The sequence below is a fragment of the Salarias fasciatus genome (assembly GCF_902148845.1).
Source record: "Salarias fasciatus chromosome 23 unlocalized genomic scaffold, fSalaFa1.1 super_scaffold_20, whole genome shotgun sequence".
In the NCBI taxonomy this organism is placed as follows: domain Eukaryota; kingdom Metazoa; phylum Chordata; class Actinopteri; order Blenniiformes; family Blenniidae; genus Salarias; species Salarias fasciatus.
The window spans coordinates 5,343,831-5,365,966 of record NW_021941230.1 but is presented as its reverse complement, the minus strand read 5'-3'; the positions used below and the strand labels follow the sequence as shown (position 1 = coordinate 5,365,966).

The 22,136-nt window shown below is 45.5% G+C and overlaps 1 protein-coding gene and 1 long non-coding RNA gene across 4 annotated transcripts; both read right to left on the bottom strand.

The window, feature by feature from the left end:
* Positions 1-3,157: 3,157 nt before the first annotated feature.
* On the bottom strand, positions 3,158-8,418 carry LOC115383937 (uncharacterized). Of its 3 annotated transcripts, none has more exons than XM_030086156.1 (3): positions 8,378-8,418; positions 5,854-5,904; positions 3,158-5,032 (listed from the first exon to the last, which is right to left on the bottom strand). In XM_030086156.1, the coding sequence occupies exon 3, from the start codon at positions 3,901-3,903 to the stop codon at positions 3,277-3,279; it is 627 nt and encodes a 208-aa protein (XP_029942016.1). In that variant the 5' UTR covers positions 3,904-5,032; positions 5,854-5,904; positions 8,378-8,418; the 3' UTR covers positions 3,158-3,276. The 3 variants fall into 3 exon arrangements, with proteins under 3 accessions (XP_029942016.1, XP_029942017.1, XP_029942018.1); XM_030086157.1 differs by lacking the exon at positions 8,378-8,418 and adding an exon at positions 6,551-6,655; XM_030086158.1 differs by lacking the exon at positions 8,378-8,418 and adding an exon at positions 6,551-6,655 and having other exon boundaries at positions 3,159-5,032.
* Positions 8,419-14,922: 6,504 nt separating this feature from the next.
* Positions 14,923-18,277, bottom strand: LOC115383941 (uncharacterized). Its single transcript, XR_003930770.1, has 3 exons — positions 18,166-18,277; positions 15,853-15,903; positions 14,923-15,051 (listed from the first exon to the last, which is right to left on the bottom strand). It is a non-coding gene; the product is annotated as an uncharacterized LOC115383941 (long non-coding RNA).
* Positions 18,278-22,136: the final 3,859 nt, after the last annotated feature.

Below are 22,136 nucleotides of genomic sequence, written 5' to 3'. Positions count from 1 at the left end.
TCTGCCAAGCAATGGAAAAAGGAATCCAGCTTCTTTATCTCATCCGGCTTGAAAGAATAATAGAGCTGGATGTCGTCGGCATACAAGTGGTAAGAAACATCCTTGAACCTTTGGATGATCTTACCCAGGGGGATCAAGTACAATGAAATAAGATAGGGCCCAGGACGGAGCCTTGTGGCACCCCGCACACCAGATTCATGGACTCTGATTTTATCTGGTTTGTTGACACACAAAAGCTACGTCCAGACAAATACGAGGTGAACCACTGGAGAACCGACCACGACAGTCCCGCATGGTCCTTCAATCGATTTATCAGGACCTGGTGGTCAACAGTGGCAAAAGCTGAGGACAGATCCAAGAGAACGAGCACGGTGCAATTACCCGAATCGGCAGACATCATTATGTCACTGGACACTTTCAGTAGGGCTGTTCCCGTGGAGTGGTGCTTACGGAAGCCAGATTGAAATTTATCAAAGAGTTTATGTTGGTCGAGGTAGGAAGACAGCTGGTTGCAGACCACCTTCTCAAGGACCTTTGACAAAAACGGTAGCTTAGAGATGGGCCTATAATTATTTCGGCCTGCCGGGTCTAAACCTCCTTTTTTTAGTAATGGCTCCACAATGGCGTGCTTGATGGCATTTGGAAACACACCTGATGACAGAGAGAGGTTTATCATTTCGGTGACCCAGGGACCGACTGCCTCCAGTACCTCTAAGAACAGGGGATGACATCAGAGGAACAGGAAGGGAGTTTCATCTTGGTTACCAGAGCCAAAACATCAGCAAGAGTTGCAGCCTCAAAAGTAAAACACATGCTGGGGGATGGGCTCAAAGACAGCCGAGGCGCCACACTGGGGAGGTGGCATGTTATCCCTGAGTTTCTTGTCAGTTGAGTCAGTTACTGATGAGGTTTGTCAGCAGATAACTTGTGAGTGCAACAGATTACGTTCTCAATACTTCTCTGCAAAACTAAAGCATGTCTGCAGAGGTCCGTCGTCAAACGGAGGTCGAGTTTCAAACATCTCTTTTAACATTATCTAGACCCTCCAGAACAACGCGAGCAAAAATTCTTGATTATGCGTACTTAAATCCCAGATTATGCGAGTAAAATGCTTGATTATGCAAACGAATATGCAGGGTTTTTATGCCATTTTATGCGGTAAAATTGCGGACAGTTGTGAAGTATGCTGTGAAATATGCGAAAGGATGCCAGATATGTAGGTTACCCACACACGCTCTTTCTCTCTCTCTCTTGCGCATGCACAACACACACACCACACAAACGCACACACGCACGCACACACACACACACACACACACACACACACAATTGCTAAAACCAGTGATAAAACGGTCAACGCGGTGTTTCAAATGAACTGGTTTCCTTGTTAACTGGTGACTGACTTTAGCACTTCCTGCTGCTGCTCGTAGCAGCGGATGTTGAAATCAGACTCATTAAAGGTCTGAACGGCTTTTTGTCTGGTTGTTAACATCTATCAGCAACAAGGGACGTGAAAGAAACCCAGTCGCCAGTTAATAAGGAAACCAGTTCTTCCAAAACACCGGCTCCGCTCCGGTTTCTACACACTTCTTCTCCGCTAGTCAGCTGCTGCGTTCAGGTGACTGGAGCTGCTGCGGAAAACTGAAACTTGGTTGTTCACATGAAGGCAGCGGTGACAGCTGAACTCAGGAGACACTCAGGAGACACGTGAAGGAAACGTGGACAATTTGCACAAAGGAACAGCTCTCACACAGCTGAGAACCGGCTCTCGTCGTTCACTTAAAAGAGCGCATTCAAACTAGCGACTTGTTCATTGACTTTAAGTGAGACTATTTCTCTTTTTTTCGCGGTAAATGTGAGATTATTGTGGGAATTATGCGCCCCTTTTGGAAAATATGTGGCCCCTGCATAATCAGCAGGAAAAGGGTGATTTATGCGTGAATTCGTGCGATCGCATAATTGCGTTTTTCTGGAGGGTCTATTATACAGTAGATGCCCTTCAAACCCACAGATCCAATCAGTTTCAGTCCTCTTAATTCACGTCTTGCTTCAGTCAAGTCCTGGATGTCCCAAAACTAACTTCAAACTAACCCAAAAATAAGAAAGTGAAAAAAAAAAAGGTAACAGTTTACTTAAAGCCTCCCTGTATAACACATTATAAGTAGTTATAAACACTCATACATGATCACAATGCTTTATAACGCACTATACAGCACTATAAGCATAGGATTAGGATTAGGGTTAGGGTAGGGTTATCCTGGCACTGTGATCATCTATGAATGTTTATAACTATAGCTACACGTGTTATAATGGCATTATAATGCTTTATAAATTTACTTATAATGTGCTTCAAGTGAAGTGTTACCAAAAAAAAAAAGAATGTATGTTCCTTGGCCCATCAACCCACACCACTTCTACAGCACACACCTTTCCTCTATTCAGGGCCGGCTCTAGGCATAGGCGAACTAGACAGCCGCTGAGGGCACCACGTCGGGGGGGGGGGGGGCGCTGCGGTCATACAAGGGGCGCCACGATGCTCCGTGTTCCATGTGCTCCTGCAGCGGTCTGACGCACCGCGCTCCTTGGCGCTCCTCGGCACTGATCGCTATTGTTCGGCATCGCTCCTCAGCAACCCCCCCCCGCTCAACAACTGTCGGAACCGCTCGAAAAAACACGCTCCCAAGGGGCACTCGTCTCAGGCTCGCCTAGGGCACCTCTGAAGTCCGGGCCGGCCCATCCTCTATTCATATCAAAAGAACATCAGAGAACACTTGAAACCACAGCTCCTCTCTCAGACACAACACTCACTGCAGCTCCGGTTCCGCCTTCCTCCGTTCTGTCAGTCCTGTGCTGCTCGTCTCTGCATAGGCGGCCGCTGACTTGCTTTGGTCGTCCATTCGACTCTTCATCTCCTCCAGTTTCTGGACCTTCTCCTGGTCTCCTTTCTCTGACATGTGCTCAATCAGGAAGTCGTAGTGGACACAGGTGGACACTGAGTTGACATTGAGGGCGATCTGATCCAGATGGACCACATGTTGGTAGGCTTCGTCCAGCAGCCGCCACTTCTCCTCCAGCAATTTCTTCTCCTCAATCTCTCAGTACATCCAACAGGGTTTTTTCTTTCTTTTTGGGCCAACTGTGCTTTAGAAACTCCTCTTTCATGAGTTTCATCAGTGTATGGCACTATCCGTGTCTTAGTGACATATTTCCAAGTGTCTTTGATGTGATCCAGTGCAGGACACCTGTTTCTGCAAGCAGTGCAGCGGCCATCTTTCATCACACGACACTTCTCACTTTCCTGGCCTGAGTGCATGGATAGTGACACGTCTCCTCGCAGGACTTGCAGTTGGACAGCTCCTGAAAACTTCGGGACCCAAGCGTGGAGACAAAGTACATGATGCTGAGCATGATGCCAACCACGATGACGCTGAACACGACGACGTACACGGCAACGCCCGTGATGCTGCTCACGACGCCGCCCATGATGCTGCGCACGGCGCCAGCCACAATGATGCCCACGATGAGGCCCCGATGAGGCCCACGATGATGCCCACGATGATGCCCACGACGCCGCCCATGTAGCTGCCCATGAGGCTCATCACGTTGTCGTCGTCGCCCACGATGTTGGACAAGACACCGCCTATGACGACAGCCATGGAGCCGCACACGGCGCCGCACACGATGCTGCCCACAACAGCTGCTCACGATGCTGTTCACGATGTCGCACATGATGGTGCCCACGACGGCGCTCACGGCACCGACCATCAGCCGCCCGTGTGACTGCCCACGAGACTCCTCATGTCGTCGTCGTAGCCCACGATGTAGGACAAGACAACGGCTATGACGACACCCATGGAGCCGCACACCGGCGCCGCGTATGGCACAGCCCATGACGTTGCCCATGACGACGCCCACGATGACGCTGCCCACAATGTTCGCCGCGACGATGTTGCCCACATCGACGCCATGACGCCGCCCAAGCCCGAGCCCGAGCCCGAGCCTCCAGGAATCTCCTCTGTGTCTTTGTATGACTCATCTATAAACCCTCGTAGTTCTTATTTTGTGCCATTGTTACTTCATGTTTTCTCACAGCTTCCTGCTTCTGCTGGATCTTTGGTCTCTTCAGCTTCGTCAGATGGATCTGCTCCTGCAGGTTTTGGATGCAGGCTGTCAGACAAACACGTTCATGCAGGACTTCGGCCGTTTCTTCCAGTTCCTGAGGAGTCGTTCCATCTAAAAAGGCGGTGAACTGGTCCATCCCTCTCTTGGAGATTCTCCATGCATGCTCCAAACTTTTTTCATCTTCCTCTGTTCTCTCTGTTTTCTGTTGGTTGTTAAACAGAAAGTGAGTTGGCTGGTTCTTCTCGTTCCTCGCACATTTGATTTTGGCTGCATCGAGAGCCTGAAGAGTATTTTGAGGTGTGATTCCATCTGAGTGGGTCACCAGAACCACAATGTTTCTCTCCATGTCTTTTGCAAACAGAGACATCACTGAGTTGAAGGTGTACGACAGTCGGTCACTCAGACGATTCACGCTGGACTTCACCACCAGACCCACCGCGTCAAGGCTGCACACACCGCCCTCACTTGAATCATGTCCAGCAGTCTTTCACTGATGATTGCGTCGTGTTCTGTCCCTCCGATGTCTCCGAATCCCGGAGTATCGATGATGGTCAGAGAGTTGGCTGGAGCATTACTTTCAAATTCGAAGATCTGGTACACCATAACATCTGAGGTGGCACTCTCACTCTGATCAGAGCTCTCCTCCACCAGCTGGAACCAGACTTCGTCCTCCCACGTCACTCCCATGCTGTGGTTGAACAGATCATTGATCAGTGTCGACTTTCCAGTTCCTCTTTCACCAACCAGCAGGATGGTTTTATTGGGTCTGTTCAGGTTTCTCTCTCCAACAGTCAGTCTGGTCAGAGCACCACACTCCTTCTTGGTGGGTTCCAGCTGGTAGATGTTGGGACGTCCTCCTGAGATCAGCCTGCTTCTGGAGACCAGTTCTTGATACTTGGATGAGATGGTACTGAAATACATAAACACAAACATGTCATTCAGACTATTTACAAAGATGACCATGATGTGACCAACAAGAACCACAAAATCCACGATACCTACAAGAACTACTACAACTACAAGAACCGCAAGACCACCAAGAACCACCAAACCCGACAAGACCCACAGCATCACAAAGGTGGAAATATTTAATGTTGACCCTCTCATTCTTATGTACTATTTGCAAGGGATTAGGTCATTTGCGGTGGAATTTGTACTTTACAAATTACAGACGTGAGTGAATTCTGACAGGATTAAGATCTCAGACGTCCTCGTAATTACTACATGTCACCATCGGTCTGGAGTAGATGTAATCCCGAACGAATCAGGCTTAACTCAACTATTGCAGTGCTAAACTAACAATGTTAACAAAGGAATACTCGTCAAAAATTCCACATTTAAAGGTTCCACAAGAAAGAAAGATACCCACACGAGGTCACTGACACACATGCTTGCACTAAATACACACACCGAAGGTGGTGGCGCTGTTGGCAGGGTGGGAAGGTGAATTGAGAGGTGCAAACTATGGCAGCCTAAAATCCCTTCGTTCTTGCCTGGCCAGTCAATCAGCAGTCCTCCCTACCCGCTTCTGCATCGCCAATCAATTACCCAATCAGCAAACCCCGCCCTTTTTGTTCATACGTGCAACGATCGCAACTGAATAGTGGAGTTGAAAGCCATGTCTGGTGAAGGGAACCAGGAAAACGATTACATTTCTCAGGTAGGTTCATCTTCACTACGTGGTCAAGGCTCCATGTTGTGTTTATCTTTGGTGTTGGTCAGGATACTCACGATGCCATGGTGACGATGGGATGTCGTGTCAGATTGCTGTTAACGAATGGGCTGAAGAAGAAAAAGAAAGAAAGGGATTAGACATAGCCGAGGGAACTTCTTTTCAACAGGGGCTGCTGAGAAAAAAAGTGGGGGGGCACGCACGCGTGCGCACACACACACGCACGCACGCACACACAGGTAACAGGCCTAACAGAGATGCTCTTGTGCTGACCGTGTTGCTGACCAGCAACTATATATTAAAATTATAGCTGGGCCGTGAACGGCGGGGAGCGTACCTATGTTCCCCGCTTTGTATGGACCGGGGATCATAGGACCCTTTTTCCACATAAGGGTCCGATGTTCCCCGCCAAAAGATTAAAAAAAGACGCACTTCTTTTTCTGCGATTGATTTGTTTAGGTTCATATGCGGGCATCTGAACAGGGAGCGAGCTCTGACAGCAGACAATCAGACAGCAGCCAAAAATATCAACCAAATCCCAAAAGAAAGACAATAAAAAGAGATATAAGGTGGAAGAAGATTTAGCAAGGAGGTCAGTGAGGGGGAATCTGCAGGACAGCAGGAGCCCTGCAGCGTCTCCAGAGGTGCCAGTTACAGATTCAGGTAAAATATGATATCCTCCATCAAAGCACAGCAAACCATGTATTCTCGTTTCCAAAAATTAATTTTAGAACAACATATTTTCGGAATAAATACCTTTGTCCCGTAGAGCCTGCAGTCCAATGCCTCATATTAAGCCTGGTGGTCACTCAGCTCATTCCCTCAAGTCATTCATTCATTTCGGCATCTCCGTCAGCGTGAACCCCCACCCCTCTCTCGTGATCAGCTGTGATTAGGACACAGAGTCCTCGAAATGTTTTATTGAAGTTTTTATTAATTTTTTTTTATTAAATATTTTATTATATTTCACTGTTGTTTACATCAACTAGGTTGCCGCGATCCGTCCGCTCTGCCCGCTCTGAAGGCACAGAGTCCTCGAATTTTTTTTTTATTTAAGTTAGTATTAAGTTTTTATAATATTTTTACTATATTTTCACGTCGTTTACATCAACTAGTTTGGTGCAAATGCAAAGCTGCGCTCTCGCCGCGGCAAAAAACAAACAACAACCAAAAAAAACATATCCCGTGCGGGGTCTGGAGCTGGGTCTACACATCCAACTTCACTTGGAGATATTTTAGTGTGGATGTCTGCCTGGCCCAGCCTGGCTGAAGAAACGCTGTGGGGGGGGTGGGGGGGGGGGGGGGGGGGGGTGGAGAAGAAGAAACCTGTCCGGCGCCACGAGAGTCACACCACGCTCCAACTGAACGTCAAACACACACACACCCACACACCACACTACACCACAACACACACACACACACACACACACACACACACACACACACACACACCACACACGCTTTTAGCGGTGAAAAACGTTCCATTCCTCATTATTTACCATATTGAACTCGGCCGAATATCAGAAAAATCACAAGGAACCGCTGGTATGAGGAACAAACTAAATAACGAGCGCAAATATGACGAAAATGAAAGCGAAACTTAAATCGCGTGTTTTGTCGGTGCAGCGTTTCGGCCAGCTGGGTCTTTTTCAGGCTGAAAACACGCAAAATAAGTACATTTTCCTTCAACACACATCTGACTTAATAAACTTAAATATGAGGCACCATGCGGCGTGACTGACTTAGGCTGCCTTGGAACCATAGCTACATTAATTATATTTATAAAATAAAAGTAAGCGATGTAGTTTCAATTATGGAAGTTTTGCTAATTGCGAGGGGGAGCTGCAGCACCCTCCGCACCCCGGACTTCCCGCGGCCATGGGATCAGATGTGTAAGAATGACTGTCCTCTGTCATGACTGTCCTCGGTGCCTCCGGCAGTAAACGGGTGACTGGGGCAGGAAGATCCGGGCCCTGCAGAGCACTCTCAGGATTTGTTTTACCCCATCTGTCTCCAATTTCCAGGTTTTTTTTTTTTAGGGGGGGGGGGGGGGGGGGGGGGGGGGGGGGGGGGGGGGGGGGGGGGGGACCTGAACAAACTGACGAACTCTGTCCCTGAGTTTGTCGGAGCAAAATCCAGACGCCACGTCGCCCCGCATTTTTGAGAAAAAACAATCGTAAATCTGTAGCTCATATCGAAAGTGACAGCAAGTCAGTGAGAAAGCAGCTTTCACTTCCTGCACTCCTCACCTCTGGAGCGAACTACTGACACACACTTCTTTCAGATCAGGACTGAAAACACTCCTTTGCACAGGACAACAGATATTCCACTTTTTATTATCTTTATCTCAACAAAGCAGGTGAAGTGACTCGTGGTCTGAATGGTGATGTAATAAAATAAACTCGCCGGTTCTAACAGGGACTTTCAGAGTCACCAACTATAAAACTGTAATTATATATTCTTCAATGAGTGTTTGATCTGGTTTCCATGGTTACAGGAATCTGATCATTTGATTAACATTTTGTCGGAAGGTTCTGAGCGAGGAAAGGAAAAAAAACAGAGCAAGAAAGAAGAGAGACTCACCGGCTGCTGCTGTGATGAGGACGAGCTGCAGTCCGACTGTTGACAACCTTTTTACACTCGCGCATGCGCACACACACAAACCAGACTGTGATTTCACAGAACTCCACTCTTCAAGGAAGGAAGGACTGACAGAGTTCTGAGCCAAAACGTCAAAACGTCTTTTATCTGAGTTTAGAAGCAGAATATTGCAGCTTATTATTATTGAGTAAAGCAAAGACAATTTCGAAGACACCAGAGAGAAGCAATCTGGTTTATGAACAGTTACGAAACTTAATCTATTGATTTGTGCACAATTACATAAAGGACAGGAAGCCCTTTGCTAACAAAGCATTTTGAAGGTTTACAGGTCAAGGTCAAGTTTTGTTTTTTTTTGTTTTTTTTATAGCACATTTAAAAAACAGGAACATACTGCCCCAAAGTGCTGTCCACCATTCAATAACTACCATTACATAATGAAAGGTCTACTATAGTTAACATTAAACCACAAGATTTAAAACACAAAACTGCTATACAATAAAATTATGACACCAACAAGCCTTAAAATCAGCTTGAATTGAAAGCCAGTGAGAAAGAAATTTGTTTTCAGTAATGATTTAAAGACTCATCAGAAGAAGCAGCTCTGATATTAACAGGAAGAGTTTTACAAAGGTTGAGGACCTGCTGTCGGGAGCAAGGAGGACTCTCTTATTATTATTTCTTTGTTTGTTCTAACAGTGTTGTCCCTAATGCGCTACTCATTACCGCGTTATTCTAAATCTGATACTTTCTTTCAGTAACGAGCAATCTAACGCGTTCATTTCTCCAAACACAGTAACTGATTAAAGTGACTGTGCGTTTCTGCCTCATAATATATGTATCAGTGAATTTCTAAGAGAAAATGTTTCTCTGCATTTGGGTGACGTGGCATGTCACGTTTTCCCAGGGGAGGACACAAACGCCGGGTCACGTATATTAAAGGTTGTAATACGGGGATTTTCTCGACAAGACGAAGCCAAACGTCTGTACTCGCTTTTTTGAAAAATACGCGTATGCTCCAGGACCGTCCGCCCGGCTCTCCTGCTTCTCCAGGAACGCCTATCAATGGCTGAAGCGTTGCTGAGCGCGACCCGTCTTCTCCTGGCGTGCACGGCTTCGTTTACAGTTTTCTTGCGATCGGCCTCGCTCATAAAGCTTATTTTCCGAAACAGTTACAGTTCATGATGTCAGACTCGCCATCAGTAAGTAGCTACTAGCTGAAACGGAAGCCTCACCGGCTACATAAACACTCTGAATGCGCAATAAGTACAACCTGATTGGAGCGAGCGCACAACGGCTTGACGAAAGCAGCTCGTCCAGTTTCTGTATTGTAAAGTCGATGAAACAGAAACAAAAAACCTGTGTCATGTTTCAAGTTTGTGTACTTTCTATAAAGTATTATTTAAACAACAGTTGTCATTCTTATGTTGAGGCAGCAAAGGGGAGGAAATCGGTAAAAGTACCTAAGCCATTTCTTTTATTGGTGTCAGCCACGTTAATTGGGTAGCTGGCCCTTTAAGAAGGTGCTCCGCAGTACTTCCGGGTTCGCTGGGCTGTGAGCTGCTAGAGGGGAGACGTTTCACCAGCTGTGGAGTAGGGCATTAACGACTTCAGCTTTTTCAAGTGGACTTATTCTGTCAATAAAGTCGAAGTCGAGTCACATTGACTGGGAGCAGCACGGACACACAGCTGTCCAGCGATGGAATAAAGTTCACTGCAACGTAGCCATGTACATTTAACCCGAACAAAACAAAGGTTAACACCGTGAGTCTTCTTTTACATTTAAAGCAGCCAAGACGCACACCGTGCGAGTCTGCATCATGTTTTGAAAAAAAAAAAAAAAAAAGGGTGCGTGTCTAATAAATACCAAAATAATCAAAACACAATGGCTGCAAAAGTTGTAATTCAGTATTGGTCTTGCTTGCATGGTTCACAGAGACATTGGTTTAGACAACAGTTTTAATGAGAAATAAATTCAAATTATACATCAGAACCGCAAATAGGCCTCAATCAGAAACCAACTTCACTGTGCAACTTGTCTCAATGAAATAAATAAAGTAATCAAAAACACGATGGCTGTCGGAATTATAATTCAATACTGGTCTTGCTTGCATGGTTCACAGAACATTACTTAGAAAACAGTTTTCACGTGAAATAAATAGAAATTAAATACTTCAGAACCGCAAATAGGCGTCAATGAGAAACCAACTTCAGCTTGCAATAAAAATAATGAAAACAGAACTCACCAGCCTCTAAAGATAAAGGGTAAAAAAGAATCCTTATAGTTGTAATATCCTTAGATCACGATCAGTTTCGTAATCCAGCTGGGTCACCTTCCCTCACATTCTTGGGCGTGCGCTCCATGTTTTCATGGAGAAAGATGAGCGCATCCACACGCGCTGGATGGAGATTTGCGTGCTGTCGGGTGACAGATGAGAGAAAGAATAACCTACGACTTTTCGACTCATCCAAATTAACGTCGACTTGTGCAACGCAAGTCGACTTGTCGACTAGTCGACTAGTCGACGTTTCTGTTAAAGCTAGGGTTGGTGATTTGAATGAGATACATTTTTTTAAATACTGGTTAAAATGATCTTTTATGACCCGATGGGAAAGCAATTCATGGCGTGTTCTTAAAGTAGTTTGGAAAATATCCTGCTATCTACAGCAGGAGTAAAACGGGAAAAAACAGCAACCAATCACGGGACACCTTTTTTTTAAACCAATCAAATCCCTTCGCCGTTCGACCTGCCCCCTGCGCGTACACGTCAGTGGCGTGCACTGACCCTGGTTCAGTACGCGTAGAAGGACGGAGCGTCGTTGCAGAATGGCGGAGAAGAATGTTTGGGGCTTTACTTACCGGTGAGTGCGCCATAACTTGGCGTAGTCCAAATAAAGAAAACGAAGAAACGAAGCGCTGAGGACAGGTTATGCCAGGGACGCACTGGACGCGGAAGCGCTGCGCGCACCGCGCGCACGTCCTCTGCGTCTCCGCTCCCAACGGAGCTCCTCCAATGGGGTGGGAGCTGGGCGGAGCCTTGGGGAGATGCTACATTCGTGCTACATGCTAGTTTTCCAAGATCGCCAACCCTAGCTTTAATGCCCTACTGTGGAGTCACACAGCTTCTTATCGAGTCCTTTTTGCGGTTTTTGTATCACCCCGTGGATCTAGTGACTCTGTGGAATAAATGTTGCTTTTGTTTTTTCTACTCCACAGCGGCTGTGGCAGTGGATGACTACAATTAACTCAGAAGACACGCGGACGCCAGGGACGACCAGCAACTCACAGTTTTGCCTGTAGCAACAGAGGTAACATCTGGCCGTTTTACTAAAGTCTGACAGTATTTATTTATATCAAGATTAAAATATTACATTCACCTGATTGTTTAAAGTGTTTCACAGACTGGTCACTTCGTCTTTTCGCTCGGCTGTGAAACAGTGTCGCTATTTCCGGTCCCAGTGTACAGGAAGTGACATCATTTCCGGGCTGGACTGACGCCTCGGGGGCTTGAGAGGTGTGGTCTGCAGCCAGAAGACGTGGAAACACAACACACAGGAAACAAATCTCCTCACACCTACTTTCTTCCATTTCATCCACATAAACACTCAGGTGCACAAAGAAAAGACACGAGCACACTGATAACAGAAGAACAGTAACCAATCACACGTTTAACTTCAATTTCAAAGATCATTCTTATTTCAAAATGATTCCAAAACACTTTTACAAAGATTTAAACTTGAAATAAGAGACAAATGAACAGTATTTTAGCATTATTTGTTATTTTCCATCATCACATGGCTGCTTCACTTTTTTTTCTATGTCTATGTATGAAGAATAAAGTTTGACATGATATCTGACTCAGCAGTGATTTATACACGGGCGTTGACCAAAACACTCAACAAGTAGCTTCTTCACCTTCACACATCACATCATACTGAAGGTATTGATCCCGTTAAGACGTTGCACTTCTGGTTTACATTACCAATCACCCTTCAACATGAATTCTCAGACGTAGCATCTTTCTAGGTTCCTTCCACATCTCCAGCAGCCAGCTGACAACGGTTCTTTGTTAAGGCTCCATAATTGCACACTTCATATTAAGTAATAAAAATGACACAATTTTACTAACTGTTTTTGGGAGAACACAAACAGATGGGCTGACCTCATTTTTTGATATTTCCCTTTTTTAAATTCAGTCTCATGGCACCTGATTTCAGGGTCCTCTGGGTTTTCAGTGTCTCTGTTTACGCTGAATGTATCTTGACAGAAAAACACTGCACAGGTGACAAAACTCCTAAACTCTCTTGTCCTCATTTATATGTTTGACAAAGTCATCCAAAACAACCAAGCACATGAATTTTGTGATAAAGTCAATTACTGATGAGGTTTTTCCAACAGATAACTTGTTATTGCAACATATTACGCTCTCAGTACTTCTCAGCAAAACTAAAGCCTGTCTGCAAAGGTCTGTCGTCAAACGGAGGTCGAGTTTCAAACATCTCAACTATCATTATACAGTACATGTCCTTCAAATCCACACATCCAATCAGTTTCAGTCCTCTTAAATCACGTCTTGCTTCAGTCAAGTCCTGGACGTCCCAAAACTAACTTCAAACTAACCCAAAAACAAGAAAGTGAAAAAAAAAACTGAAGTTATTTTCCTTGGCCCGTCAACCCACACCACTTCTACAGCACACACCTTTCCTGTATTCATGTTGAAAGAACATCAGAGAACACTTGAAACCACAGCTCCTCTCTCAGACACAACACTCACTGCAGCTCCGGTTCCACCTTCCTCCGTTCTGTCAGTCCTGTGCTGCTCGTCTCTGCATAGGCGGCCGCTGACTTGCTTTGGTCGTCCATTCGACTCTTCATCTCCTCCAGTTTCTGGACCTTCTCCTGGTCTCCTTTCTCTGACATGTGCTCAATCAGGAAGTCGTAGTGGACACAGGTGGACACTGAGTTGACATTGAGGGCGATCTGATCCAGATGGACCACACGTTGGTAGGCTTCGTCCAGCAGCCGCCACTTCTCCTCCAGCAATTTCTTCTCCTCATCTCTCAGTACATCCAACAGGGTTTTTTCTTCTTTTTGGGCCGACTTGTGCTTTAGAAACTCCTCTTTCATGAGTTCATCAGTGTATGGCACTCTCCGTGTCTTAGTGACGTATTTCCATGTGTCTTTGACGTGATCCAGTGCAGGACACCTGTTTCTGCAAGCAGTGCAGCGGCCATCTTTCATCACTCTACACTTTCTCTCATTCCTGGCCCGAGTGCATGGATAGTGACACGTCTCCTCGCAAGACTTGCAGTTGACAGCTCCTGAAAACTTCAGGACCAAGCGCGACACAAAGTACACGACGCCGCTGAACATGATGCTCACCACGATGCCAACCATGGCGCCGCCCATGAAGCGGCCCATGAAGCGGCCCATGAAGCCACCCACACTGCATATCATGTCATCGCCCACGACGCCATGAACGACTCTGATCACGCCGTTGCCCACGGCGCCGAGCAAGACAGTGCCCACGTTGTTACCCGTGATGACGCCCATGATGTCACCCACGAGGCCGCCCACGATGCTGGCCACGACGCCCGAACCTGAGCCCGAGCCCGAGTCCGAGCCTCCAGGAATCTCCTCTTTATCTTTGTATGACTCATCTATAAAACCCTCGTAGTTCCTATTTTGTGCCATTGCTTCTTCATGTTTTCTCACAGCTTCCTGCTTCTGCTGGATCTCTTGTCTCTTCAGCTTCGTCAGATGGATCTGCTCCTGCAGGTTTTGGATGCAGGCTGTCAGACGAACACGTTCATTCAGGACTTCGGCCGTTTCTTCCAGTTCCTGAGGAGTCGTTCCATCTAAAAAGGCGGTGAACTGGTCCATCCCTCTCTTTGAGATTCTCCATGCATGCTCCAAACTTTTTTCAACTTCCTCTGTTCTCTCTGTTTTCTGCTGGTTGTTAAACAGAAAGTGAGTTGGCTGGTTCTTCTTGTTCCTCGCACATTTGATTTTGGCTGCATCGAGAGCCTGAAGGAGTATTTTGAGGTGTGATTTCCATCTGAGTGGGTCACCAGAACCACAATGTTCTCTCCATGTCTTTTGCAAACAGAGACATCACCGAGTTGAAGGTGTAGGACAGTCGGTCACTCAGATGTTTCACGCTGGACTTCACCACCAGACCCACCGCGTCAAGGCTGCGCACACCGCCCTCCACTCCAATCATGTCCAGCAGTCTTTCACTGATGTTGGCGTCGCGTTCAATCCCTCCAATGTCTCCAAATCCCGGAGTAATCGATGATGGTCAGAGAGTTGCCTGGAGCGTTACTTTCAAATCCAAAGATCTGGTACACCATAACTCTGAGGTGGCACTCTCACTCTGATCAGAGCTCTCCTCCACCAGCTGGAACCAGACTTCGTCCTCCCACGTCACTCCCATGCTGTGGTTGAACAGAGCATTGATCAGTGTCGACTTTCCAGTTCCTCTTTCACCAACCAGCAGGATGGTTTTATTGGGTCTGTTCAGGTTCTCTCTCCAACAGTCAGTCTGGTCAGAGCACCACACTCCTCCTTGGTGGGTTCCAGCTGGTAGACGTTGGGACGTCCTCCTGAGATCAGCCTGCTTCTGGAGACCAGTTCTTGATACTTGGATGAGATGGTACTGAAATATAGAAACACCAACATGTCATTCAGACTATTTGCAAAGATGACCATGATGTGACCAACAAGAACCACAAAATCCACGATACCTCCAAGAACTACTACAACTACAAGAACCACAAGACCACCAAGAACCACCAAACCCGACAAGACCCACAACATCACAAAGGTGGAAATACCAAATACAGACCCTCTCATTCTTATGTACTATTTGCAAGGGATTAGGTCATTTGCGGTGGAATTTGTACTTACCGTGAGCGAATTCTGACAGGATTAAGATCTCAGACGTCCTCTGTAATTACCACATGTCACCATCGGTCCGGAGATGATGCTAATCCCGAACGAATCGGGCTTAACTCAACTATTGCAGTGCTAAACTAACAATGTTAACAAAGCAATACTAGTCAAAAATTCCAAATTTAAAGGTTCCACAAGAAAGAAAGATACCCACACGAGGTCACTGACACACGTGCTTGCACTGAACACACACACTGAAGGTGGTGGCGCTGTTGGCAGTGTGGGAAGGTGAATTGAGAGGTGCAAACTATGGCAGCCTAAAATCCCTTCGTTCTTGCCATGGCCAGTCAATCAGCAGTCCTCCCTACCCACTCTGCATCCGCCAATCAATTACCCAATCAGCAAACCCCGCCCCTTTTATTCACACGCCACTGAATAGTGGAGTTGAAAGCCATGTCTGGTGAAGGGAACCCAGAAAACGATTACATTTCTCAGGTCGGTTCATCTCACTACGTGGTCAAGGCTCCATGTTGTGTTTATCTTTGGTGTTGGTCAGGATACTCACGATGCCATTGTGACGATGGGATGTCGTGTCAGATTGCTGTTAACGAATGGGCTGAAGAAGAAAAAGAAAGAAGGGATTAGACATAGCCGAGGGAACTTCTTTTCAACAGGGGCTGCTGAGAAAAAAAGTGGGGGGGCACGCACGCGTGCGCACACACACACGCACGCACGCACACACAGGTACCAGGCCTAACAGAGATGCTCTTGTGCTGACCGTGTTGCTGACCAGCAACTATATATTAAAATTATAGCTGGGCCATGAACGGCGGGGAGCGTACCTATGTTCCCCGCTTTGTATGGACCGGGGAACATAGGACCCTTTTTCCACATAAGGGTCCGATGTTCCCCGCCAAAAGATTAAAAAAAGATGCACTTCTTTTCTGCGATTGACTTGTTTCGGTTCATAGGCGCGCATCTGAACAGGGAGCGAGCTCTGACAGCAGACAATCAGACAGACGGCCAAAAATATCAACCAAATCCCAAAAGAAAGACAATAAAAAGAGATATAAGGTGGAAGAAGATTTAGCAAGGAGGTCAGCGAGGGGGAATCTGCAGGACAGCAGGAGCCCTGCAGCGTCTCCAGAGGTGCCAGTTACAGAGTCAGGTAAAATATGATATCCTCCATCAAAGTACAGCAAACCATGTATTTCTCCTTTCCAAAAATTAATTTTAGAACAAACATATTTTAGGAATAAATACCTTTGTCCTGTAGAGCCTGCAGTCCAATGCCTCATATTAAGCCTGGTGCTCACTCAGCTCATTCCCTCAAGTCATTCATTCATTTCGGCATCTCCGTCAGCGTGAACCCCCACCCCTCTCTCGTGATCAGCTGTGATTAGGACACAGAGTCCTCGAAATGTTTTATTGAAGTTTTTATTAAATTTTTATTAAATATTTTATTATATTTCACTGTTACTTACATCAATTATGGTTGATCCAAATGCAAATCTGCGCTCTCGCCGCGGCAAAAACAAACAACAACAACAAAAAACCTATCCGAGTGTGGGGGGGGGTTTGAACAAGCCGAACCTGTCCGGCGCCACTAGAGTCACACCACGCTCCAACTGAGCGTCAAAGAAAAAAAACACACACACACACACACACACACACACACACACACACACACACACACACACACGCTCAGTCTTGTATTTCTATCCTTGTGGGGACCGTCCATTGACTCCCATTCATGTCTAGCCCCTAACCCTGACCCTTACCCTAACCCTAACCCACACCACAACAAAGCCTAACCCTAAAGAAATGTTTTTGCACTTTAACTTTTTTCAGTAACAACAACATGGTCAAGAAAACACTGTTTCTCCTACTTAGGACCGGAAAAAGGTCCCCACAAGGCACGTCGTTCCACGTTTTGCTATCCTTGTGGGGACATTTGGCACGATTTTAGCGGTGAAACACGGTCCATTCCTCATTATTTACCATATTGAACTCGGCCGAATTATCAGAAAAATCACGAGGAAAAGGCTGGTCTGAGGCACAAGCTGAAATAAGGAGCGCAAATATGAAGAAAATGAAAGTGAAACTTAAATCGCGTGTTTTGTCGGTGCAGCGTTTCGGCCAGCTGGGTCTTTTTCAGGCTGAAAACACGCAAAATAAAGTACATTTTCCTTCAACACACAATCTGACTTAATAAAGGTCAGTATGAGGCACCATGCGGCGTGATGATTGTCTCGCCAACTTATTAGGAAAATACTTTATTATTTAATTACCTCGAAAATATCACACGAGGTATATTTTTGTGGTCAAAAGCTTTTTAAGTGCAGAATAACTTGGAGCTGTGAGTTTTATCTCAGTCAGAATGATCTGTCAGTCGTACACAGTGTTGGAGCGTAAGCTGAGCAAAATCCAGACGTTTCTGGAAGTTTTATAAAACACCCATGGTCTTAATTTTAAGTCACCACGTGGTCATCGCAAGTGCTTCCAGAAGACACGAGGTGAAGCAGCTCTTAGTTCCTGCACTCCTCACCTTTGGAACGAACTACTGACACACACTTCTTTCAGATCAGGACTGAAAACGCTCCTTTGCACAGGGACAACAGATATTCCACTTTTTATTATCTTTATCTCAACAAAGCAGGGTGAAGTGACTCCTGTCTTTATGGTGATGTAATAAAATAAACTCGCCGGTTTTAACAGGACTTTCAGAGTCACCAACTATAAAACTTTAATTATATGTTCTTCAATGAAGTGTTTGATCTGGTTTCCATGGTTACATGGAATCTGATCATTTGATTAGAATTTTGTCGAAGGTTCAGTGAGGAAAATAAAAACAGAGCAGAAAAGAAGAGAGACTCACCGGCTGCTGCTGTGATGAGGACGAGCTGCAGTCCGACTCTTCACAACCTTTTTTACACTCGCGCATGCGCACACACATAAACCCAGAGGCCATGTGATTTCACAGAAACTCCACTCTTCAAGGAAGGAAGGACTGACAGAGTTCTGAGCCAAACGTCAAAACGTCTCTTATCCATAGCAGAGGGAACTGATTTTCAACAGGGGGTGCTGAGAAAAAAAAAAGGGGGGGGGGGGGGGGTGCGCAAGCACACACACACACACACACACACACACACACAGGTACCAGGCCTAACAGAGATGCTCTTGTGCTGACCGTGTTGCGGACCAGCAACTACATATTAAAATTATAGCTGGGCCGTTAACGGCGATAACGTGCTGCGTTATCGTGAGAGTGTTTTCGCGCGAGGAAAAAAAAAATGCCAAGCCGAACCTGTCCTGCGCCCCAGAGCTTCACTGCGCTCCAGCTGAGCGTAAAAAAACACACACACACACGCTTATAGCGGTGAAACACGGTCCAATCCTCATTATTTACCATATTGAACTCCGCCGAATTATCAGAAAAATCACGACGAAAACGCTGGTATGAGGAACAAACTGAAATAAGGAGAGCAAATATGAAGAAAATGAAAGTGAAACTTAAATCGCGTGTTTTGTCGGTGCAGCGTTTCGGCCAGCTGGGTCGTTTTTGCAGGCCTGAAAACACGCAAAATAAAGTACATTTTCCTTCAACACACAATCTGACTTAATAAAGGTCAGCATGAGGCACCATGCGGTGTGACTGAATTTAGGCTGCCTTGGAAACATAGCTAAATTAATTATTTATAAAATAAAAGTAAGCGATGTAGTTTTCAATTATGGAAGTGTTTGCTACATTCACGAGGGGGAGCTGCAGCTCCCTCCGCACCCCTACTTCCCGCGGCCATGAAGGGATGTCAAAAAATAGTTGGTTGGAGGACCTCAAGGTTCTTTGTGGGCTAAGCAGCAAATCAACTCAGGAAGCAGCTCTGATATTAACAGGAAGAGTTTTCCAAAGTTCAGGACCTGCTGTCGGGAGCAAGGATGGATCTCTTATTATTTTCTTTGTTTGTTCTAAACAGTGTTGTCCCTAATGCGCTACTCATTACCGCGTTATTTAAATCTGATTACTTTCTTTCAGTCACGAGCAATCTAACGCGTTCATTTCTCCAAACCAGTAATCTGATTAAAGTTAGTTTCCTAAGTGACTGTGCGTTACTATTTTGTTCCTGCCTCATAATATATGTATCAGTGAATTTCTAAGAGAAAATGTTTCTCTTGCATTTGTGATGACGTGGCATGTCACGTTTTCCCAGGGGAGGACAAAACGCCGGGTCACGTATATTAAAGGTGTAATACAGGATTTTCTCGAAAAGACGAAGCCAAACGTCTGTTACTCGCTTTTTGAAAAACACACATGCTCCAGACCGTCCGCCTGGCTCTCCTGCTTCTCCCAGGAAACGCCTCCCAATGGCTGAAGCGTGCGAGCGCGACCCGTCTTCTCCCGGCGTGCACGGCTCTGTTTACAGTTTCTGCGATCGGCCTCGCTCATAAAGCTTATTTTCCGAAACAGTTACAGTTTCATGATGTCAGACCAGCCTGCAGGTGTAACGAGTTAAACACCAGTTTCTGTATTGTAAAGCCGATGAAACAGAAACAAAAAACATGTTCATGTTTCAAGTCCGTGCACTTTCAATCAAGTATTATTTAGACAACCAGTTGTCATTCTTATGTTGAGGCAGCAAAGGGAGGAAATCGGTAAAAAGTACCTAAGTCACTTTTAAAGTAACTTAGTTACTTTGATATTGAAGTAATCAGTAAAGTAACTAGATCACTTTTTTGATAAGTAATCAGTAATTGGATTGCCTTTTCAAGTAATCTGTGACAACAATGGTTCTAGTTTTGACATTTTCTGCTCTCTTTGTTGGCCATTTCTTTTATTGGTGTCAGAAACGTTAATTGTGATTACAATTAGCTCGGGGGAAGACGCGGACGCCAGGACGACCAGCAACTCACAGTTTTGCCTGTAACAACAGAGGTAACATCTGGCCGTTTTACTAAAGACTGACAGTATTTATTTATATCAAGATTAAAAATATTACATTCACCTGATTGTTTAAAGTGTTTCACACAGTGGTGGGCACAGCTAACCAAAAAGTTAGCTTCGATAACCGTCCTTCCGCTAACTGAAAAGTTAGCTTCGATAACGCTAAACCGATAAACTGCTAAAAGATTTAGCTGAAGCTAACAATAACCACTAACCGCTAACGCCTGGTTCCCACAGGACGCGCCGAGTGCGGAAGCGGCAGCGCCGCGCACCGACTTTCGGATCGGCGCCCCCTGTTAACCTTTCTGACGGTTCGTACAGGAGGCGCGGGGTAGCGCCACGGGCTAGTGGCTGCAGCGCACACGCTCCGCTCCTCTTTATTTTCTCCACGAGCCCCGAGAGCGCCAAGAGCGCATAGGGGATTATTTGTTGATGTCGCACCATGACGCAAGCAACATACGCGAGTCATTCAAATACCCCCGGAATCTTGATTTCCAGAGCTTTCTAACAGTTTTTGAATCGTTTCAATCGGACAAACGGGTCGGCAGTTATATGCATTACAAAATCCATGTTTTTTCAAAACAATTTTCAGCGTTTTTTAACTGCAGAGAAGAGACTTTTCATCACTTTGCACAGTAATGGAAGCACGTAGAGAGGCGTTCAAGTACCCTCGGAAATTAGCTTCCGCTAATGTGTAAATTTAGCAGAAGCTAATTGGTCCGCTGATGTTTTTCAAAGTTAGCTGAACAGCTTATCCGCTAATGAACATGTTCGCTTCGCTAATTAGCAGTTAGCTGATTAGCGGACTGCGCCCACCACTGGTTTCACAGACGAGTCACTTTCCGTCTTTTCGCTCGGCTGTGAAACAGTGTCGATATTTCCGGTCCCAGTGTACAGGAAGTCACTTCATTTCCGGGCTGGACTGACGCCTCGGGGGCTTGAGAGATGCGGTCTGCAGCCAGAAGACGTGGAAACACAACACAGGAAACGATTCTCCTCACACCTACTTTCTTCCATTTCATCCACATAAACACTCAGGTGCACAAAGAAAAGACACGAGCACACTGATAACTGAAGAACAGTAACCAATAACACGCTTAACTTCAATTTCAAAGATCATTCTTTATTGCTAAATGATTTCAAAACACTTTTACAAAGATTTAAACATGAAATAAGAGACAACTTAACAGTATTTTAGTATGATTTGTTATTTTCCATCATCACATGACTGCTTCATTTTTTTCTATGTCTATGTATGAAGAATAAAGTTTGACATGATATCTGACTCAGCAGTGATTTATACACGGGTGTTGGCCAAAACACACACTCAACAAGTAGCTTCTTCACCTTCACACATCACAATTTACTGATGTGTATTGATCCCGTTAATATTTTGCATTTCTGGTTTACATTACCAGTCACCCTTCAACATGAATTCTCAAGTGTACCATCTTTCTAGTTCCTTCCACATCTCCAACAGCCATCTGAAAACAATTCCTTGTTAAGGCCACACGATTGCACACTTTAGATTAGCTAATAAAAATGACACAAATTCACTGACTGTCTTTGGAAGAACACAAATAGATGGACTGACCTCATGGTTTGATATTTCCCTTTTTTAAATTCAGTCTCATGACACCTGATTTCAGGGTCCTCAGGGTTTTCAGTGTCTCTGTTCACGCTGAATGTATCTTGACAAAAAAAACACGGCACAGGTGACAAAACTGCTAAACTCTCTTGCCTTCATTGATATGTTTGACAAAGTCATCCAAAACAATCATCCAAAACTTGAATGTTGTGATAAAGTCAGTTACTGATGAGGTTTGTCAGCAGATAACTTGTGATTGCAACAGGTTACGTTCTCAGTACTTCTCTTATAAACTAAAGCCTGTCTGCAGAGGTCTGTCGTC